This window comes from Bos mutus, chromosome 2 (genome assembly GCF_027580195.1).
Source record: "Bos mutus isolate GX-2022 chromosome 2, NWIPB_WYAK_1.1, whole genome shotgun sequence".
In the NCBI taxonomy this organism is placed as follows: Eukaryota; Metazoa; Chordata; class Mammalia; order Artiodactyla; family Bovidae; genus Bos; species Bos mutus.
This window is the reverse complement of record NC_091618.1, coordinates 126,489,237-126,517,143: the sequence shown is the minus strand read 5'-3', so window position 1 is coordinate 126,517,143 and position 27,907 is coordinate 126,489,237. Positions and strand designations below refer to the sequence as shown.

The 27,907-nt window shown below is 35.4% G+C and overlaps 1 protein-coding gene across 1 annotated transcript; it reads left to right on the top strand.

The window, feature by feature from the left end:
- The first annotated feature begins 5,211 nt into the window (after positions 1-5,211).
- ZSWIM2 (zinc finger SWIM-type containing 2) lies at positions 5,212-26,389 on the top strand. The gene is made up of 9 exons (XM_005889546.2): positions 5,212-5,418; positions 6,625-6,701; positions 8,066-8,106; positions 14,311-14,521; positions 16,014-16,265; positions 19,220-19,304; positions 20,248-20,360; positions 24,600-24,753; positions 25,541-26,389. The coding sequence occupies exons 1-9, from the start codon at positions 5,254-5,256 to the stop codon at positions 26,348-26,350; spliced, it is 1,908 nt and encodes a 635-aa protein (XP_005889608.2). The 5' UTR covers positions 5,212-5,253; the 3' UTR covers positions 26,351-26,389.
- The last annotated feature ends 1,518 nt before the right edge of the window (positions 26,390-27,907 follow it).

Here is a 27,907-nt window from a genome sequence, read left to right as displayed (position 1 = left end):
AGGTTTTTTAGCTCCTTTTTGCTTTCTGCTATTAGAGTGGTATCATCTGTATATTTGAGGTTGTTGGTATTTCTTCCGGCAGTCTTGATTCCAGCTTCTGCTTCATCCAGGCCAGCATTTTGCATGATGTACTCTGCATATAAGTTAAATAAGTAGGGTGACAATATACATCCTTGATGTACTCCTTTCCCAATTTTGAACCAGCCTGTTGTTCCATATCTGGTCATCCCTCTCTGGTTTGTTTTAATGTCAGAAATGGAAACCTTTTTAATTTTTTTATTAATTTTATAATCTTTTCAGACTTAAAAGGATTTGACATTATCTTAAACTAAAAGTATCAATCCCACTCACAGTTGGTTGCAAATTTATTTATATTAGAGTTAGATGTGCAAAATATCAAGGTATGATTTCTCTATAAATGATCCAATCATCTTTGCTAGCCACTATTCCCCTAGTCACTGGGTTGGGGTTGGAGAAGGGAGCGGGACTTAGTAAACTCATTTAGTCTCTTTTAATAAAGGTTTTTAGATTAATGGTATATATCAAAAAAAAAAAAAAAAATTTTCACTGGCAGAGTAAACAGACAAAGTCTATTCAAAACAGACAAGGAAGAGAATCTGACCACAGCTATACTGCAACAAAGGTGGGGCTTTAGTGAGACAGAAGGAAAGTACCAGAGGTACTTCCGATAAGATTGGTTAATGTGATTAGGCCATTTATGATTAGGCCATTTATTATCATGGAGAATTAAATGGCAACCCACTCCAGTATTCTTGCCTAGAGAATCCTGTGGACAGAGGAGCCTGGTGGCCTGCTGTCTATGGGGTCGCACAGAGTTGGAAATGACTAAAGTGATTTAGCATGCATGCATGCATTGGAGAAGGAAATGGCAACCCACTCCAGTATTCCTGCCTGGAGAATCCCAGGGACAGAGGAGCCTGCTGCTGTGTCGCTTCAGTCGTGTCCGACTCTGTGCGACCCCATAGACGGCAGCCAACCAGGCTTCCCCTCCCTGGGATTCTCCAGGCAAGAACACTGGAGTGGATTGCCATTTCCTTCTCCAATGCATGAAAGTGAAAAGTGAAAGTGAAGTCGCTCAGTCCTGTCTAACTTTAGCGACCCCATGAACTGCAGCCTACCAGGCTCCTCCGTCCATGGGATTTTCTAGGTAAAAGTACTGGAGTGGGGTGCCATTTGGGCTGCCATCTATGGGGTCGCACAGAGTCAGACACGACTGAAGCGACTTAGCAGCAGCAGCAGCAGCATTATTATGAAAGTTCAGCTCCACATTGCCTCAAAAACTGGGAGATAGGAGCAATATCTTTCTTGATCCTATTTCAAAGGGATGGCTAGCAGGTTCTTGAAAAAGATATTACTAGGATGTAAAACTGTCAGAAAATCTATATCTCAAAAGGCAGTGAAAAATTTACAACTGAACGTTTTCTCTTGAGAAACCTTTATGCAGGTCAGGAAGCAACAGTTAGAACTGGACATGGAATAACAGACTGGTTCCAAATAGAAAAAGGAGTACGTCAAGGCTGTATATTGTCACCCTGCTTATTTAACTTATATGCAGAGTACATCATGAGAAACGCTGGGCTGGAAGAAGCACAAGCTGGAATCAAGATTGCCAGGAGAAATACCAGTAACCTCAGATATGCAGATGACACCACCCTTATGGCAGAAAGTGAAGTGGAACTCAAAAGCCTCTTGATGAAAGTAAAAGAGGAGAGTGAAAAAGTTGGCTTAAAGCTCAACATTCGAAGATGAAGATCATGGCATCTGGTCCCATCACTTCATGGAAAATAGATGGGGAAACAGTGGAAACAGTGGCTGACTTTATTTTTGGGGGCTCCAAAATCACTGCAGATGGTGATTGCAGCCATGAAATTAAAAGACGCTTACTCCTTGGAAGAAGAGTTATGACCAACCTAGATAGCATATTGAAAAGCAGAGACATTACTTTGTCAACAAAGGTTCATCTAGTCAAGGCTATGGTTTTTCCAGTGGTCATGTATGGATGTGAGAGTTGGACTGTGAAGAAAGCTGAGCGCCGAAGAATTGATGCTTTTGAACTGTGGTGTTGGAGAAGACTCTTGAGACTCTTGGACTACAAGGAGATCCAACCAATCCATTCTGAAGGAGATCAGCCCTGGGTGTTCTTTGGAAGGAATGATGCTAAAGCTGAAGCTCCAGTACTTTGGCCTCCTCATGCGAAGAGTTGACTCACTGGAAAAGACTCTGATGCTGGGAGGGATTGGGGGCAGGAGGAGAAGTGGACGACAGAGGATGAGATGGCTGGATGGCATCACCAACTCAATGGACGTGGTTTGAGTGAACTCCAGGAGTTGGTGATGGACAGGGAGGCCTGGCATGCTGCGATTCATGGGGTCACAAAGAGTTGGACATGACTGAGCAACTGAACTGAACTGAACATTTTCTAAAGCAAATGCTCTAAGAAAAGGGAGGTCAGGGACCTAAAGTCTGGAAGAAATCTGACTTATGTTTAGTCAGCCTAAGAGGAATGTTAAAGTACCTCGGTCACTATTAAGGGTAAAATGCTTAGCAATTCAGTTTTCTACCCATCTCCTATTTCTCTCCACAAATTATGAGTGTTTGAGGAAAGTGAAGCTTATAAGATCTTGTGTCTGATGACAAAAGATAGAGACCTTGAATCCATACAGTGTCTCCTGGACTCTTGCTGGTCATTTCTGCAGTGTGGCCACTGTTGATAACCTGTTGGGAACCACTGATGTGTGCTAGACCTATTGATTTATTTTAATAGAAAGTATCATGTTGTGCTTCCCACAAGAGTTCTTGGTTCTGTTTCCTTCCATTCTTGAGGTCATTGATTCCTGCATTCATTAATATTGTCTTTATTTTGTGCCCTTTCTCTAGAAGTAAACAGATTCCTATGTTCATTGTATATCTTTACCCCCTTGAGAATCAGGGCATTACATCCAGTTCATTTACCTGTCTTCCACCAGCACCTCTGCATATTGCTTATCATGTGTTAGGGCCCTAAGCCAGAAGCCTAAGATTCCTACTACCCTGTACCTCCCTAACATTATTCCAGAAACAAGCATACTACACACACACACACACACACACACACACACACACACACACACACAACCAGGTGTTCTTAGTCCATAAACCCAGCTCATTGTTTCAATCCATCCCTCCACCCACTCCACATTCTTACCCCAAAGGACACATCCACCGTGTTGAGACTGGGAGCTGACTTTCCACTGACTTCTGTTATTCTTCTTCCTACCCACTCAGGGCATTCTCTTTCATACAGTTCCCAAGCATAATACTCTAGGCCCAGTTTTTTATATCTTAATCTGAAGTTATAATAATTTTTTAATTCCTTTCTTTTATAATCAAATTGTATTGCTGAAGAGCCTAAAACTTAGTTCATGCAATTCAAATGACTTATCAGTGACTTTCTAGCACTAACCACTTCCCTCTTTCCTGGGCAATATGCTTCAAAATATAATTTGGAGGGGAACAATTCCCTTATTTAATATTTGCAAAATATTACCCCTGTAAAATACTCTTAAGAGATTAAGCAAACATATGGGATAGTAACCTGGCTATAAAAACGTTTTTGACGTCTTAACTGACAGATACAAAAACAAATGTCTTACAGCTAGACTAAAGTTCTGTTTAGCAATCTGTTCTTTCCCTTTTTAATTTCAATAAATGTGAATACTGTTACTGTCATCATCTTCCCCAATAGAATTTATGAACCTATATTCAGTTGACATGACAGTTGTGTCTTAAGGACACAAACTTTTGAGAATGGTGTGTATCACTTACACATGTAACAAGTATGATTACCTAATTATGATAATAAAACAATTTTACTTATTTACAAAATAATTTTAACAATTGTTTGCTATTGTTTTTTTTTAAGTTTCTTCAGAGTAATTCTTAAATAGCTATATACAAAATACATGTGTAATCTATATGGAGACATCTATGTACATGGAGAGAGGAGAGAAATGGTGATTGAATAAAGTGCCTTCACTCTGAAACCTTACTCATCATACAGTGCAGATTGTCTTTTATTTTGAGTCCTTTTAAGTATTAATAAATAAATTAAAAATTCAATTTATAATTTCTTTTGGTTTGGATATGAGATTTTTTCTTAATGTATTAATGTAATATTTATTTTAACATCTAGCACCATTAAATTGATGGTAAAGTTGGGAGTATGGTACATGTATGCTAGTTGTTGTTAGTCAGAATAGGAGAGTAGAGATAAAATTAAGTTAAAATCTTAGACCTAGGATTGGATGCTGTTTATTCAGTTGTCTCACAGGTGAAAGCTGCTATTTCTATCATCTTCTTTCATATCAGGGCCTTTGACCATTTTCTCCTCCTGCTCTTGACATACCGAGTTGTGAGTTCCTTCCATGATAAAATAGGACAAATATCCCTCATTTTTATGTTACTGGGCCACAACTGGTCATTTCTTGATTTCACTTTTAAAGACAGATTCCAGTAATATGGCTTCTTCACTTGACTCATACTTTATTGCTGTCCTACTGAACGCAGTAACAAAGCTCAAAGACAATTTGAACTATCCGGTGAACATTACATACCTTATTCCTTAAATAGGTATTTGTAAGTTTAGAGGGCATAGAGGCAATGGATTCTGCACCCACCCCTGCCGCCCAACACCCATCCCTACCCAAACATGCAGTATAAACATGCTGAGCACAACACCATCACATACATCCCTACTTAAAGAGTCTAGCTTCCAGGTTAGAATGCTGTGTTCCACATCATTGATCTTCCCCCAGCGATTAATTCTGATTATGCACCTAGTGAGCAATTGGGAAATGTTTGTGGAACGTCTTTCGGATAAAAACAGTGAATCATTAAGAGATAATTTTAGCATCCAGAGACCTAACTGTAACCGGGTTGTGCGACTGTCCTAACAAAGAATTCACGAGCCCCGCCTGTGAGGAACCAGCAGAAGGAACGCGAGAGATTAGACAGCGATGTCTTCGACCGCCAGCGTTGGGGATTAGAAACATTCCGCGGTCAAGATTGTTGCTTCTGGATGGAGTGGAGGCGGGTGTGATCTCTCAAAGCCACACGTCAGCGCAAGGCACGCCGGGATACCGGGGAGCCCGAATACCGTCACCATGCAACCGACAGGCACGCGGTTGTCATGGAGACCGGCTGGCGACTCCGACAGCCTGGCTGAACTGCTGCCTTCGCCCTAACCCGGGCAAGATGCTTCGCGGGGGCTGTAAAGCCTCTGAGAGGCGAAAACACTTGATAGACCGCCTCAGCTGGCAACAAGACCAAGCGCTGAGTAGCAGCATCTACCTCCTCCGAGAGATGGGCCCCACCGCCTTTTTGCTGAGAGAGGAGGAACCGGAAAACAGGGATTTCAGAGTAACTACCGCCCCCAGCTCGCCTCGGCTTCCAGCCAGGCGGACCCGCCCAGTCCCCCCAGACCCACCTTGTATGTAGCTAGTCGCTGCCGAACCTCACCCGCGAGTGTTCCAGACTTTAAAGACGTGCGCATTGCCGAGCAAAATAGCATTTGTCAGAAAAGTTACGTTATTGAAGGTTAAGGCTCCAAATCGTATCCAGCTCTTCTAAGATGATGCCCCTTGATCTTCGGGCTTGAAAACACAGCAGGTTTTATTTGAGTATATGGTTTGCTTTTACGTAAATTCTTGGATCCATTAGCAGTCACTAGCCTTGTAACGCAGATGAAATGAAAATCGTCCAATCTGTTTACAAGCCGTATATATCTGCTGGATAAATAAAATTGGATTTTCTTTACTTTTTTGTCTCTCGGAAGCTATAACGAGACACTTTTAAAGTGTGGATTAAATGGCGATTCCTTTGACAGTTCTTGATGAATAAAAATTCTTTTTAATTTTGCTGAACAGGTATTTAATTTTCACATATCCTGCTCTCATCAGTCAAAAATCAGCCACCTCTCTACCTCTCAGAAGTTAACCTGGAATCTTTTAATTTAATGTTATTAAATTAAGTTTATTTATTTTAATTTATTTTATTTTAAATTAATGTAAATTTATTTTAATGATAAATTTAATTATTAAGTTAATGTCATGCGTAAGATAACCTATGCTTATCTCAGACATCCTTTCCCCACTTTACAACACTTAGGGCATTTAATAAATAGTTTAAGCCAGTATAGACTTAGTGAGTAAAATTAAATACAGTCACTAATTGAAATATATGCACAAAACAAAAACCCGGAAAGTACTCCATTATTAAAAGCCTTTAGCTACACTGCAAAGTAGAATTTCCTTTCAGTTAAAATTCTATAGATTTTTCTTTCAAGCTTTTAAAATTAGATTTCTTTTCACTTGCCTAAACATAGGACTCTTAAAAACAATCTTAGCTGACAATACAATTTGTTGAGCAAGGCAAAGAACATGGAAGTGGAAAATTAGACTGGTGTCAAGAATTACGATGTCCCAAGTAGGCTGTATTTAGCCTTTTGGAGTCACCTGAACTATGAGCTGAAATCTCTGTTAATCCAGTTATTAACTTAATTTTACTCTATAATCTAAAATTTGACTTGAGGGTTTTTCTTTTTAAGTATGCATTTTTCTTTTGAAGGTTTCTCTGGGAAATCCTCATGTTTGTAATTGTTCCACATTTCTGAAAGGAGGGGAACTTTGTAAGCACATATGCTGGTAAGTGATGTTGTAATGAAGCTCTTCCACAAAGAAACATCTTGTTTTATTACATATTTTGCCTTTTTCATGGTTTGAGTTCCGTGAGATTAAAGAAATTTGGTGTTGAGAAAATATAAAGGTAAAATGATCATAGATTGTCAATATAGTCAATATAGTTTGGGGCATTTTATTTCAACCCAAAAATTAAGTAAGATTTAAATTGAGAAACATACTACCACCTCTACATGTTTGTAATGTTATTGTTTTTAATAAGAAAAAAAATCAATGTTTAGATTTTTATTATGTACAAAGGTGAAATCTAACAATAAATCTCCTTGATTCACGTCAGTGGTGATAATTACCTAGTTCATTATGATTGTTAAAAATTTTATTACATTCCTTTTCAGTAACCATTTGACTATGAATTTTCAAAACTGAAGTAGGACTCTACTTTAGATTACTTATGTCAAATCTAGAATTTTTCCTCTAGAGTCAGAACCTGTTTGTAGGGGATCCCAGAAATGAAAAACAAAAAAAACTCCCTCCACCTATGGACCTTTCAAAGCTTGCAATTTGGTTTTATTATTTTACATAAAATAGATTTTTTCCATTTTTATTTTATACCAGTTTCCTTAGGGCAAGGGTGTTCAGTTCTGATTTTTATGTAATGTAACATTTTTTGCAGTATATTAACCATAAATTTCGTGGAAATATAATCCAAGTATTTAATATACTAATGTATATTTAATATATTTAAGTAAGAATTTAAAATATGCTTCCCACTTTTTTAAGAGTCATATTCCATTTTAGTTGATAATATTTGAAAGTATTTTTCTGTCATACATTAAAAGTGATATGTATAGGAAAACAGGAATTATCTAGAAAATTCCTCCATTTCCAGGAGTAGGAAGCTTCTGTGTTAGTTGCTTAGTTGTATCCGATTTGTGACCCCATGCACTGTAGCCCACCAGGCTCCTCTGTCCATGAGATTCTCCAGTCAAGAATACTGGAGTGGGTTGCCATTTCCTACTCCAAGGAAGCTTCCAAGGCAGTTTAAAAGGAGTGCTGTGAATACTTAGATTCCCTCACTAACCTTTCTTTGTGAACTACTCTATGTCATAAAGAAATATATGGACTCTCTCTGACAAATCTCTTTATTGCAAATGCCTTTTGTTTCCATGGATCATGTGTTTTTCACATACTTATTTGAAAACATAAATTTAATGTCTTGTAACAGAAAATGATGAGAATTTTATATTTATACCTAATGTGTTCAGCAATGTAAATTCTGTAATGCCATTCCTATTCTAAAATTAGTAATACCTTTTGAGGTTATGTCAAAAATAAATGTTTAATTTTGGTTTTCTACTTTTGGATATTAGGGTCTTGTTGAAAAAATTCAGGCTCCCAAGGAATCATGAATGTAAGTTATGTTTGTGTGTGTGTTTTTACTAATTTAAAGTTAACAAATTAAAAAATTTTTTATTTAGACATATTCTAAATTTAGGCAGTTATTTTTCTAGGTGATCTGACAGCTGTCTGTAATGCAGTTTGTTACATTTAAGACAATTGGAACATTTTATATATAACAAAAAAATGTAACTTTATATGACATTTCAAATTAAAAAGCACTTAATAATAAATGAGATGAAATAATTGACAGATTTTCAGTAGACTTTCCCTATGTATTCTAAGCAAGAGTTCAGAGTAGTTTCTTTATCTAATTTTATTTTAATTGTGAGAAAAATAACAAATTGTTCAGATCCCACAAATACACAGTTGACATGATACATAATTTTTTAAAAAATATTTACTGACAAGTTTTATGCAAAAATGTATGTTTTTTAGAGTAAAATAATTCTAATGAAGTAAACTTAGTAAATTGAGTTTAAAGTCAGGCATATGAAAATTTTTATAATTTTCAACTTAAAAATAAATTCTAGAATCCTCAAAAATAAAAAAGAAAGAAAAATAATTCTATTACAGGTTAATTAGATTTGTACATTTTACAATAAAGATTCTGTCATTATCAAAGTGTTTCCTGCAAAGATTTATCTAACCTATACTAGATTAATCCAAAAACTACACAGGCATTTTTAAATTTATTAATAAATGTCTATAATATTCATTAAAATTAAAATAATAATTAGTTTTTTTTCCAATTCAGGGTATAGATTCTATTTAGGCAAGTTCATTCCCCTCAAACTATTTTATAAGCACAATAACAGTAGACATTTATAAGTTCTAATAGACAATAAATTAATATTAGTGTTTCACAGGCATTTTTCCTTTATATTCTTCTCTCCACATACACATTCCCTGGTGGCTCAGCAGTAAAAGAAACTGCCAGCAATTTAGGAGACCACCTGCCAAGCAGGAGACATAGATTTGATTCATGGGCCTGGAAATTGCATTTCCTGGAGAAGGAAATGGCAACCCACTCCAGTATTCTTGCCTGGAAATCCCATGGATAGAGGAGCCTGGCGAACTACAGTCCATGGAGCCACAAAAGAGTTGGACACAACTTAGCAACCAAACCATCGCCACCACATATTTTCTTAGAAATGTCTCACATTTCCTGTTTCCCCTTGTTACCTCTGTAAATGTGATTTCTGCATCTCATCAGGAAACCCGTATTTCCACCTGCCTTCTGAGGAGCGCAGTTTTGGTGGTCCCACGGGCATTTTGAGTACTCAGTTCCCCCATATGTGTTCCCCTGTCCTATTCTCCAACTCACATACTGACTTTCCCTTTTCTTAGTCTCAAAGCTAGAAGCTTTGGCATCCTTGGTTTTTCATTTCTCATCCTCTTCTCTGGTACAAATCCTGTTTATGTTACATCGTCCCTACTTCTCAACTGTGCTCTCACCTCTCCTCCTTCTCACTTTCGGCCAGACTTCATCAGCCGTTAGTACTATTCTCAGTGGCCTCCTTGTTTCCAGCACCTGCACTTTGTTGCTGGCTCCTTCACATTGTAGACAAAAGGTTCTTTCTGAAATGTCACTTACTCTTCACTTCATCCTCTCCCAGTCCTTCTTACACAATGATTGATTGTATGAGTTCATGCATATTGTTTTCTTCTCTATTTCTCTGTTCTGCTTGAAGTTAAATGTTCACATCCTCTACACTATTTTTTATATCATGTCACAAGCTTCTATACTACACTGCCCGTTAGAAATATAATGTGAAGCACATGTATAATTTTCTAGTAAACATATTATAAAAAGTAAAAAGAAATAAGAAAATTAGTCTTAATAATATATTTTATTTTAACCCAATACATAAAAATGTCAGCATGTAATCAATATAAAAATTATGAAATAGTGTCTTTTACACTTACAGTACATCTCAACTCAGACACTGAATTGAGTGTATTTTCATTAGAAATGCTTGATCTGCATTTAGACATCATAAAATATTCAGTTGAAAAATAGATTTAGATAACACATAAATTGTTATACTTCTAAATTTCCAAAAACTATAGATTATTGGTCTTCCATTTAAATTTAAATAAAACAACATTTAAAAGTCAATTTTTCAGTCACACTATCCATACTTCAAGTGCTCAGTAACCAATGGCTATTGTATTGGACAGTACAACTCTACCCAATTATATTCAACAAATATTTATTGTACTGCATTTTAGTTGAGAGCTCTGCTAGGTTATTTTTTAATAAATTGAATCAGATGAATTGCCAATATTTTTTCATCTATGAAAATAGTAATTTCATATGGATAAATCTAATATTTTGTATCATATTATCCTTTGTGTTCTTGAAGGCAGAAATCATGTCATTCTTTTTATTTACAAGTATCCCTGTAGTAGGAAAGTTTGTAAATGCTTACATGTGATCCTATATATGAATTTTAAAAAATTATGTTTCCTACTAAAAGTATTTTATATAATATTTAAAAGATATTTTAGCTACTCAACATTGAGAGAATCCTTTGTGTACAAATATTCAAAGAAAGTATGTCTCAATAATGTTGAAATTTATCATTTAAATGAAAGTTCGAACAAACATGCATGAAAATTAAAGTAATCCAAAGAAAGCTATAAACAGCTATTCATTAATATTATGTAAAGTATATAAATGTAGAGAAGAAGGTTATTAATAATGAAGTAGAAACATTTTGAACATCATTCATAGATGTTCATAGATTCATAGATTCTTTTCTAAAACAAATCTGGAAACAATTATTAGTGTTGCATTCCAGAAACCTGAGACTTACTTTTATTTTTGAAGACCTACAAAGATGGTTGAACAAGGAAATGGCAACCTATTCCAGTATCTTTGACTAAAAAATTCCATGGACAGAGCAGCCTGGTTGGGCACAAAGAGTCAGACACGACTTGTGAACTGAGCACAAAGATGGTTACATAGGAATTTTTCATAAAAATATCAGTTTTTGAACACTGAATATTTTTCCCATCACCCCACAAATATTTCCCAGCAAAACCTAGCTTTATTACCTAATGAGTTTTTTCTAAATGCAATGTCTAGTAAATCCCATCTATTCCTTTTTTCAGTTAAATATTTATGGATAAAATAAAAACCACACTTAACGAAAAAATTTTTAATTCCAACCACAAAGATATAATAAATATTTATTTTCTATTTTTTTTGAATTTGTATTTACAGAAAATAAATGTAAATGTGGGAATTCTGTGTTCTGCTTTTATCACACACTGTTACTTTATAAACACTTTCAATGCTATGTAGTCTCTCCAAGTTGTCAGTGAATGTTAAATGAATTATGATATACTCAGAGTATTATAGTCATAATTTATTTAACGTTCTCCTGTTTGGCATTTATTTCTAAATACCCGTTATATTCTTTTTTATCATGACTCATTTCTATTGATTTTTTAATTAATTTTTATTGGAGTATAGTTGTTCCTGTTATATTCCTTGTATATGAAACTTATTCTTCTCTCAGTTATTTCTTTAGCCTAAATCATTAATTGGATCTTGGAGTAAAAGTACTATTGTTTTTATTTAGATATAATTGACATAAAACATTATATAAATTTCAGATGTACGGCATAATGATTCATTGTATATGTATATTGCAAAATGATTACAAAACCACACAATTATAACTTTTTTCTTGTAATGAATATTTTTAAGATTTTTCTCTTAGCAACTTTCAAATACGCAACACAGTACTATTAACTGTACTATTAACTGTAGTCACCATGCTGTGCATTATGCTCCCATGGCTAATTTATTTTACAAATGGAAGTTTGCACATTTTGACCACCTTCAGCCATTTCTCTTACCTCCTAGCCACCCTCCTACACACCTACACACCTTCAGGCAACCATCAATCTGTTCTCCATATCCGTGAGTTTGAGGGTTTTTCCTTTTGTAAGTATTACTATTTTATGTCTGTCACCCGTAAGTATTGCTTTATAGCAGTACTTTTGCTGATTTATGACTTCAGCATATATCAGTTTTCTGCCAGTTTTGCTTTTTGGATTCATGCTTTAGTCATATTTAACATACTACATATATTTAACAGCATATTTTAAGTCTCCAAAGTAAATAAAGATACATGGAAAATTTTGAAAAACTGAGATATTTCTATAATACTAGGAAAAAAGACTAAGTCACACAAAGTAGGAAAAGATACAAAGTTCATAGTAATCTATTCATTCCCAGAAAATTAAGAAAATAGTTTTCATTATTTCATACATCTGACATACCTTTAGAATCTAAAATGCCCTGATATAATATAGGGCAAATGAAACATAGCCCTTTATTTATTTATTACCTTTTATTTAGGTTTTATTCTATATCTGTGACTCATTTTGATTTTAACCCACTTTTCCTTGATATTGATGAAATTGAATATCTTCTATTGACTTATTTGTACTACATGTGTAAATAGTACTTTGGCTGTTTATTTATTGGAGTAAAACTACAAGCTCTTCCTAAATATAAGGTTTACCCTTCTTTGCAAATGTTTTCCTAATGACATAATTCTTTTTCATATGGTTTTATTAAGTTTTGTCACATATATGTAGGTTTTTGTGTTACTAAATCTTACTATTTTTATTTTTTGTGTGTATTGTTTTGATACTTTGAAAGTTGTCCTTCCATAGTATTTTAGAGATTTTTTTTCTGCTAGCTTTTTCATTTTATTTTTATTTTTCCTTATGGCATCCATATGTAGCTGTATTGGTATAAATTGGAGATTGGTTTTTTTAAATTAGTTTAATTTTCTCCATATTTTTACCTAGTTATCTCAGTAACAGCTAATAAATAGTGCTTCTTTTCAACCTTTCTTCATAATTTTTATTCTTTAGTGAGTTTTGTATATACTTTCTTGTTTTTATAATAGATTGTGATATCTGATAACGTTAACTGTCTTACTCTTCCCTGTTATTAAAGAGGATTCTTTCATAGTCTCTTACATCAATTTTTCCAAATTAATTTCAGAAGAGTTTGTTTCTCCCTTTTATTCTCTGATTCATGTTGTACCACAGAGAATATTTTGTAGCCAGCTTGTCTTACGAAATTTTATGATTCAATATTTCTGCTACTGTGGAGAAATCTTTTGTTCTTCATTTTCCTCCTCATTTTTTAGGGAGCAGATGTTGCTCTGTCTCTGTGACAAATAGCCCTCATCCTCCAAAGTAATGGTTAATTAAATATGATACCCTCCCACATTCCACCTGCCACCCTACCTTAGACAAGGAACAGAGTATAGTCAAATGTAACCGTGATGTTTTCAGTATTTTTAGTGTGTAAGTGGTAATTTTTTTAGGGGAAAATGAAGCTTTTCATTATCTTGCAAGTGATTTTTAATCTATGTGTATTAAAGAATGTATAAAATGACTAGAACTCAGGGGGGCCAATAACAGCTGGCATTTTAATGATGGCATGTAAGGAGAGAGGAAGAGAAAAGAACATGGGAATGGGCCAGAGGAAAAAAGGAATCTGGGATGCCTTGAGCTAAAACTACATGCACCGAGAGCGCCAAGTTGGACAGCAGGATGCAGAAAACTCAGAATTCAGAAACTGCACATCCCAGGCTGTAGATAATACATTCCTCATAGGTTGTCCCCAGGAATACTGACCAAAGCTGTGAAGGGTGTGGCTACCAAGATGCTCCTGTAGGGGCGTAAAACTGGGAAAGGAAAATAGGCACAGTGGAGTCTTGCTCTCTCATTGTCTATTTACTCATCTAACAAATGTTAATTACACTAACTACTCAAGTATCTCTTCCCCTTTCTGAATTTGCACCCATTTCTTTTCATACTCTTGTATGTTGATAAAGTATTCATTTTTGAATAAGAGATAAACATGTAAGAGATGATTACAGCACCAATCCAAGGATGAACACTGTCATATAATTAATCTGAAATGTTTATAAGGTACTGGTTGTACCAACTCTTTACAGTAACAAGAAGATAAGAGATAACTTCCATTATTTTTATAAATAACTCTTTTCTGACCTTTTGGCTCTGAAAGGAATACAAAAATAGTAAATGTCAGTGTAATAATTCAACCAAGTCTGTCTTTCTGATATTTGGAATAAAACATGCTAACTTTCAGCCTAAGTTGTTTCTGTATCTCCAATTTGCCATCAAATTTTAATACTTTGGAATTTATCACTAGCTGCTTTGCAGTTAGGTCTTGTGGAAAGAGAAATCAACGGTTTGCTTCAGGGAATACATCGAGTTCAAACTCCCCAACGAGAAATGAACAATGAAAATGCACAGACTGAAGAAGACGGTTACATTAAACAGAAGGAGATTGGTTCAGATGATATCTGCTCTATTTGTCAAGAAGTACTTTTAGAGAAAAAGCTTCCTGTCACCTTTTGCAGGTGATATGAGTTTTCCTTAGATTCTACAAACTTATGAAAAAATTCTAATTTAATGTGTTTATAATATATTGTTATGAAACATGTTGACAGAAAAATAATACATATTTAAGCAATCATATTTAATTGGCCTTTTATTTCCTAACATATCTGTTTAAAGAGGTCCTGTTCTTACTCTAAATATTTCTGGCTACATTTAAAGGGTGAAAATTAAAAAATAAATTCTACTTTATTTCCCTTTTCACTTTAAGTAATTAAAGTAGATAATTTTCATGTTTTTGTTTTATACACATGAACAAATGCCATGGCTTATAAGCCACCTGTTAATGCAGGAGATGTGAGACGCAGGTTTGATCCCTGGGACCCAAAGATCCCCTGGAGGAACACGTGGCAGCCCACTCCAGTATTCTTGCCTGGAGAATCCCATGGACAGAGGAGCCTGGTGGGCTACAGTCCATGGGGTTGCAAAGAGTCGGACATGACTGAAATGGCTTAGCATGAACAAATGCCATTGCTTAGAGTGGTTACAAAAAGTTTTCTGAAAGTAATGATTATTTTACTTTAAAATGATAAAAAAAATTCTCTTCAGCTTTTCTAAATTTTATCTTTAAACCTAAATAATTCAAAATTCCACTTATACATAAATGCTTATTAAGAGTTTTGTATTCAACTATTCTTAAAGGCACTATAAAGTTGGACATGGAAAGTTTGAGCAACCACTTGGTATTTAACTTTTTAACTCTTTTTTCCTTGGTTATTTACTAAAATTTTCATCCACATTGTATTTTTTTACATAGCTGCTTCCTTTGCATATTTTGAAATTATTAACTATTTCCCCAAATATTATTTCTCTCAGCAGATATTAACTAGGTACTACCACATTCGTGTTAGTGTAATTTCTAGAAAAAAAGATGGCACCTCTGCTCTCAGTAACAATTTTTATTTAAAAATAATAATTATTATTATAATTTTCCTCTTTGCCAAGACTGTATTCATTCTCAATTTTAAAATGAAAAACATAATGATGCAAAATCTTTTACGGCCAATTTCATTGAAATGGGGAGCATTTTGTCTGGAATTCTGATATACTAAATTAAATATGATAAATTAGACTAGATAGATAAGATAGTATTTATGTGTGTGTGTGCTTAATTCCTCAGTTGCGTCCAGTTCCTCGTGACTCTGGACTATAGCTCACCAGACTCCTCTGTCCGTGGGATTTTTCAGGCAAGAATGATGGAGTGGGTTGCTATTTCCCCCTCCAGGGGATCTTCCTTACCCAGAGATCAAACCCGTGTCCCATGTCTCCTGAACTGCAGGTGGGTTCTTTACCACTGAGCCAGCAGGGAAGCCCCGTTTATGTCTGTAATCAGGCTATAAATGATCAGTTCCGAATCCATTTTTATGGGAAATAAAAATGGTAGCACAGAAAACTTATTTATGTAAATAAACTTTGTTGCATACAAATGGTAAACATGGATTTTATTTCTAACAGGTTTGGCTGTGGCAATAGTGTTCATATAAAATGTATGAAGATCTTAGCTAATTATCAGGATGTGCCATTGAACTCTTCCATGTTGAAATGTCCTCTGTGTAGGAAAGACTTTGGACCATTAAATCTTATTTTAGAGGAATTCAAAAACTCTAACAAACTGGTGACTGCAGCTGAGAAAGAACGATTAGACAAGCATCTTGGAATTCCTTGTAATAACTGTCAACAATTTCCACTTGAGGGGAAGTGTTACAAGTAAGTATCAGTTAGTAAAACTATAAGCTTGTAGTCTTTTTTTTTTTTTATTTTAGAAAACTTTGAACATTAGAGTACTAGTCATTTAAACTTCTTTTCTTCCTTTATTTATTTATTTATTTATTTTGTTTTGCTTTGTTTGAGGGGTTGGGTTTTGTTTTGTCTTGTGTTTGTGTTTGCCCTATATAGGATTAGGCTGCCTATTCAGGATTTTCAGACTAGTGATCTGTGTACCTCATAGATGTATCCCTGTACCTCAGAAATTTCAGTTGTTTGTTTCCTTTCCTCACACAGAGTATTAACTTTGCATTCTGGTATAGACTGTGAGTTTGAAGTAGCATTCTTTCTTGGAAGCTCTGAACACAGGATTTATAATTTGGCTTAAATCAGTTTGCAAGCTCAGAGCCCTGCTACAGAGACCTCTCATCCCCTGTAATTTTCTTTGAACCACCTATGAAGTCATTGCCAAAAACTTCTAGGACTGAGCCAGAGGGATATTGACTAGATCAACTGAAGTTAATTTCCCCCCAACTCCAAACTGCAATGATGCATGTTTTGTTTTCTTTTACATCTCAAACCACCACAACAAGATACTTAGGAGAGAAGGAAATTTTCATTATTTTTAAGTAATCCTCAAACTTTCCCACAAGTCCCACAGTAAAATATCAATTAATTTCTATGCTTATAAAATTGTTCTTTCATAATTAAAATCTTAAAAGTTAAATGTATGTGAAGAAGAAAATATCTTGTTTCAACCTTTGTTAAAAATTTTCTAAAATGCAGTCTTCCTGAAATTACATTATGATGAGTCCAATTAATATATTTGTTAAACCCTCTCATAAAACTATAGACCTGTTTTTATCACCCCAACAGTTAATGATACCTCCCTCTTGGAACTGTTCTAATACTTTGTTTTCTCAGTGTGTCACATAAAAACAAATCATCCAGAGCACTGTTCGCAAAAGTCTTTATTGGAAAACAGCTAGCCTGAGAAAGCTCCAAAGGAGCCTTTTCACTTGAGGAAAAAGGGCAGAATTTTTATAAGGTTTAGCAGGAAGTGTTCAGACAGTTTCTGGAATGTTGGTTAAAGAAAATTCTAGAAAAAGGAAAGACTTGATATTTGGCACTAGCAGTCATCGTTTTGGCAATCTGAATTTTTTCAGGAGGGGTGAGTAAGAAGAATAAGGGACTAAGATAACGCCTGGAAAAGTACGTTGGGAGAAATAGCTCAGGTGGGGAATAAGGACAGGCGAATGTCACAGTGTAAAATTTTCAGCCTTTATAGTGATGTGTTCCTCAGATGGTTAACGTGTGAGTGGCTTTGGTAAATTATCTTGTTTTTGTTAATGACAGTGTTCTCTGTCCCTCTGACTGCACTTTCTGTCCCCGTGGGTAATTCTTCCTACTACCCTTCAATCTAGGCATTTTCCACTGTTCAGCTCCTTGCCTGCTGTTCCACACTCTCAGAATAACTTCTTCTATATGAATTTGGTTCACAATTATTCACATCCATATCAATTTTCTTTTACAAATTAAAGAATGCACTATTCCACTCCCTCAAATACTAAGATTTCAGGCATTACCCTGAAAGAACTATTTCCAGTGGTTTAGTAATGGTTTGAATAAGAGGCAAGATAAACTATAAAGCTTTTCAGTTCTTTCTTCATTAAAGTTTATAATATAGCTATTAATACTTATTATCTTTTAATTTCAAAAATATCATATATATATCAATACAGAGATGCTTAACTTTTCCTAGCTCAGCATAATCTTATGTATTGAATAAGTTACACCATTGCTCAGATGTTATTAAGAATCTTTCTTGTGTATATAAATTAATGAATAAATTAATACTTGCTGTTTCTAAGATATCTGAAGGATATATTTTCCCAAATTTCTCTTGGAAATAATCTTTGACAACTTGAGTAAGAAAATAACATTATTATATTGCTTGAAATGTTATTTTGTGGTGAATATTGTGGCAAGTAAATTAGAACTCTCTGCTTGTGCCAAAATTTTATTTAAGTAACATATGTTTAGATTGAATTTGGCTGAAAATGAAAATTTTTATCATATCAATAGTTTTTCAAATTTTTTTATACATATAGGTTTTTCCATTTTGTGAGGGAAGAGAGGGAATATAATACAATTCTGTTTTCAAGAATCTTTCTACTAAGTATAACTCTAGCGTTCAGGAAATCGTAGGGAAACACTGGGTAATCAAATGATAGAATATCTAATAGGCTGTTGGACCTAAGGAACTTAGAGAAAGAGGTAGATTCAGGATAAGGTATTCCAGGAAGACATCATGGTGAGGTGGGGGGTGGTAGGCAAAATAATACCTTCCCCAATATATCCACATCTTCATGCCCAGAACCTGTATGTTAGGTTACATGTTGTAGGAGAATTAAGGTTTGGTGAAATTCAGACTGCCTGACCTTGAAAAAAGGAGATGATCCTGCACTGCCTGGTCTCAGTGTATAATCACAAGGGTTCTTAAAAGTGGAAGAGGGTGGCAAAGAAGACAATCGAAAGGGATACATGACTATGAAGGAAGGCACAGAGAGATACTGCATTGCTTGCTTTGAGGAGGAAAGGGACACAAACTAAGCTAAGGAAGGTGGGAAGCCTCTAGAAGAGAGGACAGAAAAGCAGATCTCCCCTATAGCCTCCAAAAAGGAATGCAACTTTTGTGGACCCCTTGATTTGAAACCCATTGAGACCCATGTCCAACTTCCAACCTACAAAACTGTAAGATAATATAGTGTTGTTTAAGCTGCTAAATTTGTAATTTGTTACAGTAGCAGCAGGGAACTAATATAGGTGAGACTTAAGATGGGCCTTGTCATTATCTGCATAGTTCCCAGGAAATCTTGACCAGAGTTTTTCACCAAAAACCATCAAAATAACTGGATTTTTTTTTTCCTGTATGTTTTGGTGTTTTGCATTTTTAGGTGTACCAAATGTATAGAATATCACTTATGCCAGGATTGTTTTGATAGCTGCTGCCATCTTTCTCACTCATTTATGTTTCGTGAGGTACAGTATCCTTCTTGAATTTCATATAGTGTTTGTATTTGTCCCATTGTAAATCTAAGTAAAATCTAAGAATAGATAACACTCTGGAATAGAGCTGACTATGTCTGAATAAAAACCAAAGACCAAGATTTTTTGGATAACTTTTTCATAAGGTTTTCTAGGCGATTGGTTCTTACATCAGTAATTTATAAAATTCAACACAATAACAAATATGTGATGATATCGTATATAAGGACAGAAATTAATGGCCATCAAGCTTGAAAATTCATTTTGAAAAAAAAGATCTCAACACACCGAATGACTTATTACTAACGATGATTTATGGTTTTAAAATGTCTTACATCACTTGAATTTAACAAGTAAATAAGTGTCTCCTGGTTCTGAACTTACTACACAAGATAAAACATCCACAATTACCATTATTGATTAATAGATTAAAATTTTACCTTTAAAAGTAATGTTAGAGTAGCTGTGCAACAGTGTATAAGAATGACTGCTGCTGCTGCTGCTAAGTCGCTTCAGTCATGTCCAACTCTGTGCATCCCCATAGACGGCAGCCCACCAGGCTCCCCCGTCCCTGGGATTCTCCAGGCAAGAACACTGGAGTGGGTTGCCATTTCCTTCTCCAATGCATGAAAGTGAAAAGTGAAAGTGAAGTCGCTCAGTCGTGTCCGACTCTTAGCGACCCCATAGACTGTAGCCCACCAGGCTCCCCCGTCCATGGGATTTTCCAGGCGAGAGTACTGGAGTGGTGTGCCATTGCCTTCTCCAATAAGAATGACTAATAATTTGCAATTTCTTTAATGTGTTACAAAGCTATATTTTAAAATGATGAGTCTTTATCTACATTATTATTTTACTGATATGCATCTTACTGATTTTAATGCACAAGGTAAAAGTTTCCACAAATTACCAAGTAACATTCACTTTTTATGTATTACAGAAGAGAAATCAAAAATGGAGATCGCTGGGGAAAAGGTCGGATAAAACTGTAAAATATGTCGATATTAAAGATGAGATAGAGGAAAAGATGCCACATTTTCAAGAAAAGCAAGAGTAAGATTCTCAGTGAAATTTGTATTTGGGAAAATATTTAAATTTTCAGTTTGAATAAGTTTTTATTCATTTTTTTATTCAATAAATATGTATTGATCAAATACTATTATGTACTAGATGATATAGTATTCAAGTGAAGAGCAAAGCTCTGGAGTCAGAATGCTTAAATCCAGTCCTGGTACAGCCACAGGTTGGCTATGCCACTTTGGGGCTAGTTATTTCACTCCTCCCTGCAACAGTTTTCTTTATCTTTAAAATGGGGACAGTTATAAAACCAGTCTTATAGACATTTTGTGCATGTGAAGTTAATACAGTAAATATTCAAATAATGCTGTCTACTATTATTAATATTAATTCTACCAAAGATTATATTAGGGATATAGTAGTTAGAATAGTTTCCTTAGTAATGATCATCAAAATAAATATAAAATTAAAACTGATAGGAGTTAATATAAAGAAAAAATACAGTTAGCTATGAGATTTGCTTTGAAGTAATCAGCCACTGGAACTTCCCAGGTGGCTCAGTGGTAAAGCACTCACCTGTCAATACAGGAGACGTGGGTTCAATCCCTGGGTCGCAAAAATCCCCTGGAGAAGGAAATGGCAACCCACTCCAGTATTCTTACTGGGAAATCCAATGAACAGAGGAGCCTGGCTGGCTACAGTCCATGGGGTTGCAAAGTCATCCTTGGCAAGTCTTTCTTTTCTTATTGCCCCTCTACTCCACCCCTATTGAAGAGTGTTGAAGGGATTGGTTGTATTTCAAAACCCTGACTCAGCCTCTTTACTAGAGGACAGTTTTTGTCATACTTACTAATGAAAGAAAATTAAACCTACTATGTATAATTACTATATTGCTATGCTATGCTATGCTAAATCACTTCAGTCATGTCCGACTCTGTGCGACCCCATAGACAGCAGCCCACCAGGCTCCCCCGTCCCTGGGATTCTCCAGGCAAGAACACTGGAGTGGGCTGCCATTTCCTTCTCCAGTGCATGAAAGTGAAAAGTGAAAGTGAAGTCGCTCAGTTGTGTCCAACTCTTAGCGACCCCATGGATTGCAGCCTCACAGGCTCCTCCGTCCATGGGATTTTCCAAGCAAGAGTACTGGAGTGGGGTGCTATTGCCTTCTCTGAATTACTATATTAGGTACACTATAAAACATTAACAAAGTTCATTTTAAAAGAATGGGATAAAATTGAAATATTTTTTAAAAGACAATTTCAATGAATTAACCAAACAAAAATTGTCCTTGTTCATTATATATGTAATATATATATATTTAAAATGTTATCCTATGTATATATATTTCTATCCTACATATATATATATGTGTGTGTATGTATATATATATATATATAGTATGTCTATATCTAGATAGACAGATGATTGATAGATTTCTGTCCAACCCAGTAGACAGTAGATACCTAGCCCATGCCCTGTGGGTGCTCCACACACTTCAGAGACCATAGCTCTTATGGACTATAAAATGCTTTGTGGGTGTGAAATGAGCCTATACAAAGGCTCTCCATCTCCATTTTCCGTGGCCCTGGCTGGGTATCACACCTCAACCTATTAGAATGATAAATTGTATAACTAATGGTTTAAGAGATATTGTGGAGGTAGGCAAGAGAACATTAGGGATAGAAGGACGTTCTAGGCAGAGAAAATGGAATAAATAAAAGAGTTTCAAGATAAAAAACTGTTTCAGTTCAGTTCAGTTCAGTCACTCAGTCGCGTCCAACTCTCTGCGACCCCATGAATCGCAGCACGCCAGGCTTCCCTGTCCATCACCAACTCCCGGAGTTCACCCAGACTCACATCCATCGAGTCACTGATGCCATCCAGACATCTCATCCTCTGTCGTCCCCTTCTCCTCCTGCCCCCAATCCCTCCCAGCATCAGAGTCTTTTCCAATGAGTCAACTCTTCGCATGAGGTGGCCAAAGTACTGGAGTTTCAGCTTTAGCATCATTCCTTCCAAAGAAATCCTAGGGCTGATCTCCTTCAGAATGGACTGGTTGGATCTCCTTGCAGTCCAAAGGACTCTCAAGAGTCTTCTCCAACACCACAGTTCAAAAGCATCAATTCTTTGGCGCTCACCTTTCTTCACAGTCGAACTCTCAAATCCATACATGACCACTGGAAAAACCATAGCCTTGACTAGACGGACCTTTGTTGGCAAAGTAATGTCTCTGCTTTTCAATATGCTATCTAGGTTGGACATAACTTTCCTTCCAAGGAGTAAGCGTCTTTTAATTTCATGGCTACAGTCACCATCTGCAGTGATTTTGGAGCCCCCAAAAATAAAGTCTGACACTGTTTCCACTGTTTCCCCATCTATTTCCCATGAAGTGATGGGACCGGATGCCATGATCTTCATCTTCTGAATGTTGAGCTTTAAGCCAACTTTTTCACTCTCCACTTTCACTTTCATCAAGAGGCTTTTTAGTTCCACCTGAAATAATAGAAACACATAGTTTTTTTTTTTTTAGTTGATAATTAAGTGACCTTGGTAAAGGCAATTTTTGTAGTTTATCTGCAGAGTTAATGAGAAGTATATCTATAGAGTCATGAAAAGTATAAAGTTTTCTAAGAATAGATTTTAACTTTATTCTGAATAACCATTGAATAACAAGAATGCATCTAACCTTTAAACCAAGCTTTTGTTTTTAAATATTTATCTGTTTTATCAGCTGCTTGCAGCATCAAATTTACATTGCATAATCTAAATTATGTTTGTTGGTACTTTGGATACAAAAATGGGGTTGGTATCTTTACAGTACATTTACATGGTCTAACAGTACTGAAGTAGTAAGCATATGCCCCATGTGAAATGTTTCTTCATAGACTATGACCTACCAATTTATCATAGTAGCCTGAAATATTTAATATGGCCTACCATCCACCTTACTTCCTACCAGATGACAAAGTGAATTGGGTTGTATTTTTCTAAACACCAGCCTTTGTGTTAGCGCAGCTCATATATATGAAAGTATATAGTTTGCATCAAAATTCTGTTCTGGTTTCATTGATGTGAAAAAGCTCAACTCAAAAAATTCCAACTTAGTATTTTTGTTTGAAATGACTAAATTTTGTTCTTTATGAAGTTGATGTTGAAATTGGATGCATCTTGTTCAAGATCAAGACAATAGATTTTTTTTTACTTTACAATATTGTATTGGTTTTGCCATATATCGAAATGAATCTGCCACAGGCATACACGTGTTCCCCATCCTGAACACTCCTCCCTCCTCCCTCCCCATACCATCCCTCTGGGTCGTCCCAGTGCACCAGCCCCAAGCATCCAGTATTGTGCATCGAACCTGAACTGGCGACTCGTTCCATATATGATATTATACATATTTCAATACCATTCTCCCAAATCATCCCACCCTCGCCCTCTCCTACAGAGTCCAAAAGACTGTTCTATGCATCAGTGTCTCTTTTGCTGTCTCGTATACAGGGTTATTGTTACCATCTTTCTAAATTCCATATATATGCATTAGTATACTGTATTGGTGTTTTTCTTTCTGGCTTACTTCACTCTGTATAATAGGCTCCAGTTTCATCCACCTCATTAGAACTGATTCAAATGTATTCTTTTTAATGGCTGAGTAATACTCCATTGTGTATATGTACCACAGCTTTCTTATCCATTCATCTGCTGATGGACATCTAGGTTGCTTCCATGTCCTGACTATTATAAACAGTGCTGCTATAAAACTCCTAGAGGAGAACATAGGCAAAACACTCTCCAACATACATCACAGCAGGATCCTCTAGGACCCACCTCCCAGAATATTGGAAATAAAAGCAAAAATAAACAAATGGGACCTAATTAAATTTAAAAGCTTCTGCACAACAAAGGAAACTATAAGCAAGGTGAAAAGACAGCCTTCAGAATTGGAGAAAATAATAGCAAATGAAGCAACTGATAAACAACTAATCTCAAAAATATACAAGCAACTCCTACAGCTCAATTCCAGAAAAATAAATGACCCAATCAAAAAATGGGCCAAAGAACTAAATAGACATTTCTCCAAAGAAGACATACAGATGGCTAACAAAGACAATAGATTTTTAAGCTTTATAATGCATGAGACTTATTATCTTCAGTTCTAAAAAGTATTGGGTTCAGTTGCATTATTTATATGGAGGTTATTACCTGTACTATTGATTGCTTCCTGATCTATAATCACATATGACCATTCATCTCTCTCTGCTTATTCTCACTTAGCCAAATTTATACACCAAAACACGTGGTAAAGTCACTGCCCCTCTTTCTGATCACAAAGAACAGTAAACTGCTTGCTCCAGGATACCAGTGTCGACTTTGTTTGAAGGCGTTTTGTCGTGGCCAACATATGAGACAGCTGCCGTGCACTCACAAGGTAGAAGTCACAGCATTTTAGTCTGACTTTCCCTGTAGGGCCAGCTTTCACAAATGGAATGGCAATTTAAGTCTCTCCTTATACTTTTTTAGTTGGATTATGAGCAGAGATGTTCAGATTGAACAGTGTGTGTAAAAAGCTATAGCAGAGACTATTGAGAAGGTGGTCTGCCTCCCAAGGATGGATTCCTATGAATTAGGATTCATTTCTGTATATACTACTGAGGAAACATAAAATGACACTTTAAGTTAAATACTTTTGTCTACTTTGGTTAATGATAAAAAGAAAAAGCTTAAAGAATATACTAACTTATGATTCTTCAGATGAAACAGAAATGCTTAATTTGACATAGTTTACTATTTCAATGGACTCACTGGAATCAAAGTTGCTGAATCACTATGTGGTGGTAACCAGGTTTTTTCTGAGATAAAGTTGTTTTAATAAACTTTTATGATTTATGATATGTCTTACCATCATCATATAAGTTTTCAACACAAGTTGGCTATGACATTTTTATTATTTAATAATATTCATTAGAAAGTAAGAGTGAAATGGTATCCATTGAGGGCTTTTCATTTTAATGTGGAAAATAGCAATCAGTCTATAACCAACTACATTTTTAAGAGAACTTCTTCAAAATATTTCCATAAAACATGATAAATTGTATTACCTTCCAAATTTATGAAAGTTTTAAAAGTAACACAGTAATGATATGGGAAAATGTGTATGAATACTATACATTATAAATAAGATATTGTATCTCTCATTAGCATAACTTTTTTTTAAGTTTCATAGGAAATGTATTGACAGTTGGTTACTCTACAAGTGCAATTCGTGCCCTATTGATGGACAAGTTATATATAACCCTTTAATTTGGAATGATAGAGCGGTGAATGGACATGTACATCATTCTGTTTCAAACACAGACGTCACTCATCTGCCAAAACAGGAAGAATCAGAACTTTTTATTCCTGGTACTGGATTAGTCTTAAAACAAAACAAACCTGGAATTTTACCTATCTTACCTCAATGTAATTCTGAAAAATTGAATACTCCTCAGAGTCCAAATGATACTTATCAGAATATAACAATAGACAATCTATATTCTATCAAACTAGATGATTCAAATTCAAGAAAATCAATCTATGAATGTAAAATTAACCAACATTTTCCCAGCTATCTCCAAGATTTACCCACTGGATCCTTTGGAAAAACATCATCTCAAACACTTTTTCCTTCTATTGATCACAAGAATATAATACATCTAACTGAAAGGAAAAACCCATGTATAAATAAAAAACACCACACTAATCAAAGCCAGAAGATGAACAAAAGTTGTAAAGGAACTAACCACAAATCAAAGAAGATTCTTGGTAATAAAGTAAGAGAGGACAACACGAGATCAAATACTTTGCTTCCAGATTTAAGTCTTATTGTCAGTTGGGGTACAACAAAACTTAGTTTGTCTAAAAGGTATAATAATTGTATGGGGAAGATTAGACCAAAATGTAGTCATTTATCCAGAAGGCCTGTATCTCACCCTTTAAATACAAAAAGTCCTGAGCTATCTTTAATATTGGAAGGTGTTCATTTATAAAAATTAATTTCTTAAAATCAGAAAATATTTGAATATCAAATGTAAAATTTTTGTAGAATGTAATAAATGCTATATACTCTTGACAAATAAATATAAAATTCTCTGCTATTATTTTGCCTACTTGTCTATGAATAATGGCCTATATATATATATATATACAAAATTCTCTGTTTTTATTTTGCCTATTGTTTATGAATAACAACCTAAGGAAATGGCCTCATTTCTTATAAGACTTAAAGCATCGATAAGTATGTTTCAAGGTCTTTTGAATTATAAATGATTTTTAGAAATTTTGTATATGACTTTACATTGATTAAATTAATTATTTTTAATTAAGGAAATAGATCTTCCTTGCATTGAGTTACTGTTTTCAAACATTGCATTTGATGACATGTAACATACAGGGATTCTTTCCAGTTATTTTTTACATTTTCTGAACTAATGATCACCACAACCCTATAGGAAAATCCAGATGGTGGTTTTCTTTTTTTATTTATTTTTTAATTGAAGGATAATTGCTTTACAATATTCAGTTGGTTTCTGCCAAACATCAACATGAATCAGCCATAGGAATATATGAATCAGCCTCCCTCTTGAACCTCCCTCAACTTCCCAATCCATCCCACCCCTCTGTTGTCACAGAGCCCCAGGTTGAGTTCCCTAAAACATAAGGAAAATCCCACTGGCTATCTGTTTCACATATGGTAATGTATATGTTTCCATGCTACTCTTTGCTCATCCTACCCTCTCCTTCCCACCCTGTGTCCAAAAGTCTGTTCTCTATGTCTGTCCTAAAAATTGGTTCATCAGTACCATCTTTCTCAGTTCGGTCACTCAGTCGTGTCTGACTCTTTGCGACCCCATGGACTGCAGCACGCCAGGCCTCCCTGTCCATCACCAACTCCCGGAGTTCACTCAGACTCACGTCCATCAAGTCGGTGATGACATCCAGCCATCGCATCCCCTGTCGTCCCCTTCTCCTCCTGCCCCCAGTCCTTCCCAGCATCAGGGTCTTTTCCAATGAGTCAACTCTTCGCATGAGGTGGCCAAAGTATTGGAGTTTCAGCTTCAGCATCAGACCTTCCAGTGAACACCCAGGACTTATCTTCTTTAGGATGGACTGGTTGGATCTCCTTGCAGTCCAAAGGACTCTCAAGAGTCTTCTCCAGCACCACAGTTCAAAAGCATCAATTCTAAAAAACAAACAAACAAACAAACAAACAAAAAGCATCAATTCTTCAGTGCTCAGCTTTCTTCACAGTCCAACTCTCATATTAATACATGACCACTGGAAAAACCATAGCATGACTAGACAGACCTTTGTTGACAAAATAATGTCTCTGATTTTCAATATGCTATTGAGGTTGGTCATAACTTTCCTTCCAAGGAGTAAGTGTCTTTTAATTTCATGGCTGCAATCACCATCTGCAGTGATTTTGGAGCCCCCCCAAAAATAAAGTCTGACACTGTTTCCACGGTTTTCCCATCTATTTCCCATGAAGTGATGGGACCATATGCCATGAGCTTAGTTTTCTGAATGTTGAGCTTTAAGCCAAC